Source organism: Desmodus rotundus, chromosome 5 (genome assembly GCF_022682495.2).
Source record: "Desmodus rotundus isolate HL8 chromosome 5, HLdesRot8A.1, whole genome shotgun sequence".
Taxonomy (NCBI): domain Eukaryota; kingdom Metazoa; phylum Chordata; class Mammalia; order Chiroptera; family Phyllostomidae; genus Desmodus; species Desmodus rotundus.
In genome coordinates, this window is record NC_071391.1 from 157,537,513 (window position 1) to 157,548,552 (window position 11,040).

General features: G+C 38.3%; 1 protein-coding gene across 3 annotated transcripts in view; it reads left to right on the forward strand.

The window, feature by feature from the left end:
* Window positions 1-8,989, forward strand: part of WDR35 (WD repeat domain 35) — a 51,961-nt gene extending 42,972 nt beyond the window's left edge. For 2 of the 3 annotated variants that reach the window (XM_024552485.3, XM_024552486.3), the window contains 6 exons: window positions 1,474-1,584; window positions 2,642-2,806; window positions 3,668-3,808; window positions 4,427-4,583; window positions 7,407-7,647; window positions 7,940-8,989. In XM_024552485.3, coding sequence (XP_024408253.2) covers window positions 1,474-1,584; window positions 2,642-2,806; window positions 3,668-3,808; window positions 4,427-4,583; window positions 7,407-7,647; window positions 7,940-8,090 — 966 coding nt within the window. In that variant the 3' untranslated portion in view covers window positions 8,091-8,989. Of the gene's footprint in view, window positions 1-1,473; window positions 1,585-2,641; window positions 2,807-3,667; window positions 3,809-4,426; window positions 4,584-7,406; window positions 7,648-7,939 lie in introns of those variants that run through there. The other variant, XM_045189616.2, reaches the window with a different exon arrangement.
* The last annotated feature ends 2,051 nt before the right edge of the window (window positions 8,990-11,040 follow it).

The window sequence follows — 11,040 nt, forward strand, 5'->3', positions numbered from 1 at the left end:
AAAATAACCTATAATAAGCAGCTCTCGTCTGCAGGGTCTATACATGTATCAGTTGTGAGTTCTGCCGTGAAACTTTTGTCTGTTAACTAATAGGTGAGTATAGAATTCTGATAACTCAGTTTTCTCGACTGTAAATGAGAGCAATTATCCCTGTAATGATGGCACTTCACACACCCGTGTGTTTTCTGGCGTGGGAAAGAAACGGAAATTACTTATAACCCTGGGCAGGGGGACAGTGCAGCCCACGTGAGTGATGTCTGTTAGGTGTGTCTGATGATGCAGGAAAAAGTACTGCTGGGGAGGATCCAAAATAGTAATATTACTGAGTAAATACTAAGTAATCATAGCTATAATAATAATTAAATAATTAAAATGATTAAAAATGTTAGATAGCACTGCACATTTTAAATCAAGTTTTGGAGCAGTTTTTAATAACATGGTAAACTATACTAATATTTAAGTGGGAAATGCAGGATGCAAAGCTACATATAGGGTTGGGCCAAAGTTGGCCTAGTTGTTCATGTGGCAAATAATACAGTAATTAATAATGCTAATACAAGAATAAACTGAGTTTCGCGTACCCCCACCTGTAAACCTCCCTTTGCCCACCCTGGACAGCGTCACAGTAGCTGCTGCCCCTCCCACACGCGCATCCAGAGGAAGATGTCAGGATATTACGTCAGACTGTAGAGAGAGGGCTCCTATGGGTGATAAGATTAACTTCATTTTTGTACTTTCTAATTGTTTTCCATAAGAAAGTATTATATTATAATTAGAAAAATATGGATATTACTTTAAAAAAGATAGTTGGATACAAAATGTACTTTTATGATACTCCCCAAAATACTTTAAAAGTAGAGGTGGGGAGAGAAAAACTCTGGCCAATTAGATATTCAGAAGGACCAAAAAAAAAAAAGATACTCTGGAGATGGAAAGTACAGCGACATGGGCGTGACCGGCTTTGCTGTGGCTCTCTCCCCTGGCCCCGCCCTCCCAGGAGCTCTGTTTTGGGTCCAGCCTCCTGACCCGGCGCCTGGCCAGCTTGTCCGGGGCATTCTCTATGACGTATTGGAGAGCTCTGTGAATGGGGTTCCCTAAGCCTCACGTGAACAGTCACCTTTGACTACACCATCTCTTGCCTTACAGGTTTTTCTTACCCACCAGTGCGGGTTTATTTTAGAGCTTAATGTTGCTGTAAAGCGACTTCTGAACTGAGAAAGAGAGGAGTGCAGGAGCTGAGGGTTAATGCAGGAGCTGCCGGGCAGATTAGCCCTCAGCTCCCCGGGGAGTCAGGGAAGCACCGGTCTTATCCAACGTGATGCCGCCGCACCCGCTGTGGTTTGTGGCCTCTGTCCCTATGTCTGTTTAGATGCAAAATTACTGTAACCACATGTCCCCGTGGAGTTTCATAAATTAAAATATAAGTGACTTCCTTGGTGTGTGAAATCTGATAGCATTGTTTTGCCCTTACAGGAAATAGCACAGATGTTTGTGAGGGTTGGGATGTGTGAACAAGCAGTGACTGCATTTTTGAAATGCAATCAGCCAAAGGCAGCGGTAGATACCTGCGTGCATCTCAACCAAGTAAGCATCTGAAAATGGAAGTTCCATAGCCCTCCCTTGAAGGCTGTTGCCGACCAAGGGTCGGAGAGCTGGAGGTGAATTTTGTGAAAGGAGACAGGTAGTCTCTTACTTAGTAGAGGACCAGAAAATGTTGGCATTCCTTCCCTTTTTGAAGTGCCACTGTTAGGGGTGACCCAGTCATATCTAACTCAGTATGGGAGCATGAACCAACCTTGTGCCTTTAGTCTGGCAAGTTTTTCTGCATTTCATCAAGATTGGGTCTTGTTTCTAAAGAAGGACCAGGTAATGGTCATTGCAAGGGGAAAGAATTGAGTTACTTTATCAATATTTATTTTGGCAAGTCTATATTCTTTTCCCTTTATCTTTATTTATTTTTTTTTTATTTATTTACTTTTAGAGGGAGGGTAAGGGAGGGAGAAAGAGAGGGAGAGAAACTTCAATGTGTGAGAGACATATCAGTTGGTTGCGCCTCTCACAGGCCCCCAACTAGGGACTTGACCCGCAACCCAGGCAGGTGCTCAATCCACTGAGCCATACAAGCCAGGGCCGTATATTCTTTTCCCTTTAAAGAAATGTATACTTGATATTTTTAAGAGCTGGAATTTAACTAAAATTAAAGTACAGAATTTTTGTTGAAATTGTTGACAATCAATGCATTCCCCTGGAGTATTTTATAAAGCTTCACTTGCTTTATAAAAGTAACTTGTAAATATTAAATCTGATAGGACATTTTCTTAACTGAAATTGCATATTTTGTTTTACTATACACACATCTTTTTCTCATAGTTTGTGCAGAATTAGAATTTTAAGATTAATGTGGTTATAAATTTGAAGGCTTTCTTTTTCAAATGTACTTCTTAAGCAAATCTAAGTGTTAGATTCTTTAATCATTTTGATGCATGTTTAACTTATAAAACTTATAATTGCTCTGATTTTAAGTGATTTTTAAAAACATATACCAGTTTATAATTTTAATATAATATTATTATAAACTTAAAGCTTTATTGTGTGAATTTTCTGGCATATGTGACTGAATGGTATATTTTTTTTCTCCTAGTGGAACAAAGCTGTTGAATTGGCTAAAAATCATAGTATGAAAGAAATTGGACCCCTGTTAGCGAGGTATGCAGCTCATTTATTAGAAAAGAATAAAATTCTTGATGCCATAGAACTCTACCGGAAAGCCAATTACTTTTATGATGCTGCTAAACTGATGTTTAAGGTATGCTACGTCAGTGGTGAGTGTTTGGTTTGTTCTGGTTACCGGCGCTTTCTTAGATAGTAAAGGACACATTTTCCATTTGTTTGGAAACAACACTGTAGAAAAATACCTCTGGTGTTATTACTGCTATAACTGTGTGTTATCTTAGTATTATTACCTTTACTAACAAGGCTATTTATTAATATTAGCACCTTATTGGTACCTAAACAATTATGTGTTTACTTAATACTGATGTTGAAGAATTATAGAATTTTTAGGAACTGTAAGTACAAATTTCCTTAACTGGGAGTTAAATCCTGTTGATAATTTTGAGTCCTTTTAAATGCATAAGTTTTAAAGGCATTACACTTTTCATAATATGCATTTGGCAGGAAGGTGACTAGTACAGTATTAATGCATGTAAATTTACATTCTGTTCTTTTCCCATTTGCTTTAATGAAAAAATGAAAAATTTCCCTCAGAATCATTTAAATAAGTAAAAATAAAAATTCCTGAAGGATATACCATGTTAAAACTATTTTATCTCTGTGTACTTGGAACATTATTTAAAAAATCTGTTTGCTATGAAAATATAATCCATTCCATGGAAGCTTTCTTTATTCTGACTTATTTGACAGCATCTCTTATTTTCTAAATATGTTACAAGTTCTGACTCCAAGGGTTAAATACTAAGAAAGAGCTAAGCACTTATCAGTGCTAAGGAAACGAAATGGGTTTTAAAGTGTTTATCATAAATGAGGGGTGTTTAGGTTCCACCCTCCTGACTTTCCTCCTTTTTTTAGAGAGTTGAATTTAGAGATGATTGTATCTGTACAAGTACAGATTAAACAGTATCTTCCCCCAATTCTTTCATGTTTACAGATTGCAGATGAAGAGGCAAAGAAAAGAACCAAGCCTTTGCGTGTTAAGAAGCTCTACGTACTATCAGCTTTACTTACAGAGCAGTACCACGAGCAGATGAAAAATGCCCAGCGAGGGAAGGCTAAAGGGAAGAGCTCGGAGGTAAGGCAGAGCATCGGATAAGACCAAATCGCCTGCGGTGTTCAAGGGGAAAACAACTGAACTTCTCTTTTTGGAAAGGCCATTTAATTTGCTTATTTGCAATTATTTTCTTAAATGATATGAGGAAGAGGAATGACCGATTTGGAATTAGTACTCACATTTTAGAAGTTTCTACTTGGAAACATTGAAAACTCTTTTTTTCTAGAAGATTAATCTACAGCCTGCGCTTTAATTCCTTACTTAGTAAATCCCTTCTAATCTGTGAGTTCCAAAAAACTTTCCCTAGATTATGAACCTCTTACTATAAAAGTTAATTAATTTTGTTTAACATTTGATCAGTCCTTTCACAGTGGATGTAAATGTATAGCACGTGCCCACAATGCACACTTTAGAATCTTACATTTATTCGTCAGTTGTACTCAATGAAGCAGAAGAGAGTTTGACCACACGGCTTTAACGAAGTGTGCATTATAATGAAGAAGTGAGGAGCGGGGGCAGTTTTGTAGTGCAGAGTGTGCTACCTGGAGTATCTCCAGCACAGCAGTGTCAGCAGTCATCCTCCTCGGCAGGCCCGCTGCTGTGGCCGTGCTGAGGGGACGTCGTCTGCTTCACCCCCAGGCCACGTCGGCTTTGGCTGGTTTGCTGGAAGAAGAGGTTCTGTCCACAACCAGCCGCTTCACAGACAATGCGTGGAGAGGGGCCGAGGCCTACCACTTCTTCATACTCGCCCAGAGGCAGCTCTACGAGGGCTACGTTGACACTGCCCTGAGGACAGGTGGGCCTGTTACCTAATGCACAGAGTCCAAATTATACACTGAATGGGAAGGGCCAGCTTCTGCAGTTTGCCCTTATGTTAATTTTAGTAACACCTTTTTCCTGTGGATTTGCATGTGTTTGATTTTGTTTTTTTAACATATTAAATTTTGCACATTCTTTCATATGAAGTTTATATACTGTTTTCTAGTTTGACAAAAAAATGAGATTATGAATGAAATTGCATTAACTATGTGTAATTTGAGAATAACTTACAATTTTATGATTTAACTTCCTATCTGGGAATGTCTCCCCAAGATTTATATTTTATAGTTCATATATATGTACTTTATATATATAAATATATTTATACACATAAATATATATTTCAATACATTTCTATTTATATATTTTTCATTTATATTTATATATATTTATATTTATATATTTATATAGGTATACTATATACATATATATTTTATATATAGATTCATACATATTTTTAAATATATAATCTTTATTATATTTTTTTCCATTACTATTTAGTTCCCTTATTCACCTCTCCCCCCAGCAGTCACCACACTGTTGTCCATGAGTCCTTTTTTTTTTTGCTCAATCTCTCCACCTCTTACCTACCCCACTAGCTGTCATCTGTTCTCCGTCTGTCAGTCTGTCTCTGTTTTGCTTGTTAGTTCAATTTGTTTGTTAGATTCCACATATGAGTAAAATCATACGGTATTTGTCTTTCTCTGACTGGCTTATTTCACTTAGCATAATGTTCTCCGGGACCATCCATACTGTTGCAAAGGGTAAAATTTTCTTCTTTTTTTATGGCTGAGTAGAATTCCATTATGTAAATGTCCTACAGTTGTTTTATGCACTCATCTACTGATGGACACTTGGGCTGCTTCCATATCTTGGTGATTGTAAATAACACTGCAATGAACATAGGGGTGCTTATGCTCGTTTGAATTTGTGTTTTGGGTTCCTTCAGATATATCCCCAGAAGTGGGATCGCTGGGCCAAAGGCAGGTCCATTTCTAATGTTTTGAGGAATCTCCGTGCTGCTTTCCACAGTGGCCACACCAGTCTGCATCCCTACCAACAGTGCAAAAGGGTTCCTCTTTCTCCGCATCCTCTCCAACACCTGTTGTTTCTTGATTTATTGATGATAGCCATTCTGACAGGTGTGAGATGGGGCCTCATTGTAGTTTTTATTTGCATTTCTTTGATGATTAGTGATGCTGAGCATCTTTTCATGTGTCTATTGGCCATCTGTATGTCCTCTTTGGAGAGGTGTCTGTTTAGGTCCTTTGCCCATTTTTTAATTGGGCTGGGTTTTTTTTTGGTATTGAGTTTTGTAAGTCCTTTGTAAATTTTGGCTATGGACCCCTTGTCAGATGTATCGGTGAATATGTTCTCCCATTCTGTGGGTTGTCTTTTCATATTGTTGACAATTTCCTTTGTTGTGCAAAAACTTTTTAGGGTGATGAAGTCCCATTTGTTTAATTTTTCTTTTGTTTCCTTTGCCTGGGGAGATATATCCGATATTTTTTATTACTTAGAAAGCAATGTACAGTTCACAGAAAAATAAGAAGTTTGAGATAAGGGAAAAGGACATTTATAGCATTCACTATTCTACTCATTCAACAAGAAACGCTGATACCTGTTATATATCTGTTGCTCTAAGGTCCTGTAGTTCTCTTGTGTGCACGGAACATTTCTTTAGCAGTGTATTCCTATTTTTTTGTTGTTAGCAATGGGACTGTAAAGTTTTTTCCTAATTGCTTATCAGTCATATATAGAAATCATTTTCATTTTGATGTCTACTTTAAAACTGACCTTTATTTAATTCTAACTGATTAATATGTGGTATGAATTATACACTATTTAAAATAGTTGTGTTTTATATAACTTATGCACGATTTCTAGATTTATTGTAAGAAAAATTAGACCTTTAACTTAAGATCCTTCACCTACTGAGTGAAGATATCCATATACTTTAATATTCTTGTTTTTCAGTGATAAAAATGATCTGAAAAAATATATGTCCTATGAAATTAGAGGGTAATCTTTATTATACTGAATTAATTTATTTTTTGTAAATCTCTTCCTGTGAACTTTGTTGTAAACTTCTGATCCCCAAACTAGTATGTAAGAACCTAATTGTAAAATACATGAATATATTGCTTTAAATTATGTTATGAAATTTCTAATATTATACTATACAAGATATTTTTAAAATTTGAAAGTCTAGAGAAGAAAAAAAACCATACAATTTTGTTACCAATCTGATATTAATTCTATGGTGCATTTTTAAGAAAAAGATTATATCTCCAGTACAGAAAAATTGAAAATAAGATATGATAGCTGTCAAAATAAATGGTCTGAACTGACAACTTAGACTAGAGGCTCATTTTCACTTTTTTTCCCTCAAAGTTCTATTGTTTCAGTAAGACAAACAGAAAAGCAATAATCTGTTCAAAGAAATACAGAGAGAAAATGGTTTCCTTTTGCTGGAATGCCATAAACAATTCTAACATATTTATATGGAACAAAAGATGTGTGTTTAGACACCAACATTTTTGTTTGTGTGTGTACTTCTACATGGCCAGTGCATCGTTTGGTGGTGGTCACGTGTCCGGGCCCTGAGCTGTCAGCTGAAGGTCCAGAACCCGGAGGTCACGTAGTCCCTGTCCGCCTGCCAGCGCTCTGACCTCCCACCACTGTTTTCTCTAGCTTTGCCGACCTTCTCGTGGGTCAAACTAAAGCCGCTCCACAGCCGGGCTTTCCCGGGCTTGATCACGAATGCTGTGCAAGATCCAGATTGTCCTTTCTTTCCTAGCTCTTCACCTGAGAGACTATGAAGACATTATCCCAGCTGTTGAGATCTACTCTCTGTTAGCGCTCTGCGCATGTGCCAGCAGAGCTTTTGGTACTTGCTCGAAAGCTTTTATCAAACTTGAGTCTCTGGAGAGCCTCGGTTCAGAACAGAGACAGCAATATGAGGACCTGGCTCTGGAAATCTTCACCAAGCATACTCCAAAAGATAACAGAAAATCGGAGCTGGACAGCCTTCTTGAAGGGTAAGGCTAATTGTAACTAGTAAATGTCACTCTACCTTCCTAGAGGCTTGGATTTGTGTATGTATAGCAGTGTGATACAATAATTAGAGCACTGAATCTTTAAGTAGTTTACCTTAACATTATACCCTATTTTATTTAGTCTCATAAGCATATTAATGCTTTATTTTCTCATTGTAAGAAACGTTTTTACCTTGAGATGTTTTTTCTTCCTCAGTTTTTTAATGTAATGAATAAAGTTTTAAGTAGTTAGAAGTTTTGAAGTGTAATTATTTGTTTTCCTTTTCTTTGGCAGAGGGGAAGGGAAACTGCCAACCTGCGTTGCCACAGGGAGCCCCATCACCGAGTACCAGTTCTGGATGTGCGGTGTGTGTAAGCACTGCGTGCTGGCGCAGGAGATCGGCAACCACAGCTTCTGCCCCCTGTGCCACAGTGCGGTGGGCTGAAGGCTGGCGAGTTGTGTGAGGCTGTGAGATACATGTAGCACGCACGCACAGCTACCGCTGCGTTATATGATATTTTACATAACTTTTTGGTCAAACTGTGATGAGGAAATAATGATGCTGATTTTCATATAAAGCGTATGGAAGTCAACCTTATTTCATGTCTGTCTATCTGTCTGTCTATCTATCTCTCTATCTAGTGGCTGGTTACACAATAGTATGGAAATACTCTGAATAAGAAATTTTTTCTCACAGTGTCAAGGTTCCTAATTCACTAAAAAATCTTGGTGGGGGGATAGGGGAAGCATGGGAATGGGGCAAAGTTGTATCAGAAGAATGTTAAACAATTTGCTTCCAGTCCAGAATTAGTCCAGAAACGCCTTGAGCCTTTCCTAACATACCTGTTGGGAGCTCTCCTTTGGAGCCTTCTCATTTGCCACTAGCTCCCTGATGCCTGAGTGCTAGGATTTTTCCTCTAACTGATTATTTCAGATGGAGCCTGAGTTGCTGTCCCTGCTTCTTGTTCAGTGTAACATGGAAACCGAAATCTCTGAAATAACCTCTTGTACGTTGTAGACTTAATGATCGCATATGTTGGGCATTTCTTTCCTGCTGTTGTGAAAGCTCCTGGTGGTTGTCTGGGATTTATGTCTGTGAAAGTTTTACTGATCTGTCATGTCTTGGGGACCTTGTCTGTCTTGAAAATGGTACTAGAGAAAGACCCACAGTATGAGTTGACCTGACTGGTTTTATATGTGAAGGAAATTTGAGAAGAGCACCAACAGACTCTCCCATGGTGAACGGGGCAAATGCTTGGAGAGATGTTGGAAAGAGGCAGTGTATTGAAGGCAGTATATGAAACAGTTCTCTTCTTGAAATAAACATGAACTGATTCCCTTTGAGTAATGCTGAGTTGTTCTTTATCATAAAACTTGGTCTGAAGTACGTTACGTTTGAAAAGTGTGGTCGGCCAAAGTATTGAGAGGGCAGAACCTGCTGGAAAAGCTGTACGAGTAAGCACTGTGCCTAACAAGCACAGGGCGCCGTTGGCCCGCCCACTGCTGTCACTCACTGACTTTACCATACATAGTTTCTCTAAAGTGCACTTGGAAATTATACTTCATATTACAGGGGATGAGATTTTAGGTTTACGTGGCATTAAGTGAAATAATATGAAAACAATATATGTTGAAGTAAAAAAAAAAGACTTGTATTTATCTTGTTTCCTTTATTAAAACTTATAGATAACATGGTATTTGTTTTGTTGACTTAAATATTTTGGTGGGGGTTGGGTAGGAGGGTGTTGGACTGTAGAGGAGGTAAGGAAAGAAAGGGTCAGGAGGTACAGGGGGCATATAATATCGCTTTTGCTACCAAACAGGAAAAACAACCACCTCCTATAAAGGTACTAGGCACGTGCCAGATGACCTAGGGTAGAGTGAATTACTCCTTAGAGGTCACACAGAGTTCTCATTTAGAAATGGGGGGAAAACTATGTTGCTCGACTTTTAAGAGAAAATCAAGAGTATTAATTCGATGATACAGCTCCAAGATATTGCCACTGAGTTTCTAAAATGCAAATAGTAATATTATGGCTGCCCCCTTGTGTATGCCTATTTTCTCATTCATTTTTTTAAAGAAATGAATACCCACTATATTAGTTAAAACTGACAAGTGTTGGTGAGGATATGGAGCAATTGAAACCCTGGTATGTTGCTGGTGGAAATGCAAAATAGCACACCAACTTCAGAAATGTTGAGATTTAGAAGTGCTGTATACTGGAAATATACATATGTAACTGTGTATGTGTATGTATGTGCATGTATATGTATGTGTAGTTTACAAAATAATTTTCATTTTACTTTAATTTTTACTGCTTCAGTTAACAAAATGGAAATTTTATCACAGCCCCAGGGCCCTGGGGCTCAGGTAGGAGGTTGAAGGGGAAGAAGGGGCCTTATTTGATTTTCTTCTTGGGGTCTTGGGTGTTGGTGTGGCCACCCTTCTTCCGTGGCAGTTGAGAGCATGAAGTTGCAGGCAAGCATAACGCTTTCCACACATCATCGTGTTTCCGTTGTATTTCTGCGGGAGCTGGCGGAGGGAAGGCTTGATGAGGCCATTCTGCAGGCAAAGTACCGGGTGCAGGTGCACTCAGTGGAAGAGGGGCGTGTGAGTTGGAGGGGGACAGCCACTGAACCTGACCCCGGCACTTCAGTCACACACACAGCCCTCCCATGGCATATACACCAGAGCTTTTCAAGTGCGATGGGACATCATGTTTGCTCTGTGAGCAGAAGGACACACCAGCCAAGCCTGCCCCACATACCCTCCATCTGCATTTCCCACTCTTACCAGATGTGTGATTTGAATAAATTTTCTCTCATTCTCTGGGTTGTCTTTTTAGTCTGTTGATAGTCTTTTTGCCGCACAGAAGTTGTTAATTTCTATGAAGTCCAGTTTGTCTATTTTTTCTTTTGTTACCTGTGCCTTTGGTGTCATATCCAGGAAACCATTGTCAAATACAGTGTCCTGAGGCTTTTGCCTTGTATTATTCTAAGAATTTTGTAGTTTTAGCTCTTATATTTAGGTCTTTAATCCATTTACAGTAAATTTTAAAATATGGTGTTAGGTTAGGGTCCAAATTCATTCTTTTTCATGTAGATGTCCAGTTTTCCCAGACCATTTATGGAGAAAACTGCCTTTATGCCAGTACTGTGCTGTTTTGATTACTGTAGGTCTGTAGTGAGTTTTGAAATTAGGAAGCATAAGTCCTTCAACTTTGTTCTTTTTCGAGATTGTTTTGGCTACTTGGGATCCCTTAAAATTCCATATGAATTTTAGAATGGATTTTTCTTTTTCTGTAAAAACATTATTGTGGTTTTGAGGGATTCCCTTGAATCTTGGGTTGCTTTAAGTAGTGTTGACATCTTTAAAATACTGAGCTTTATAATCC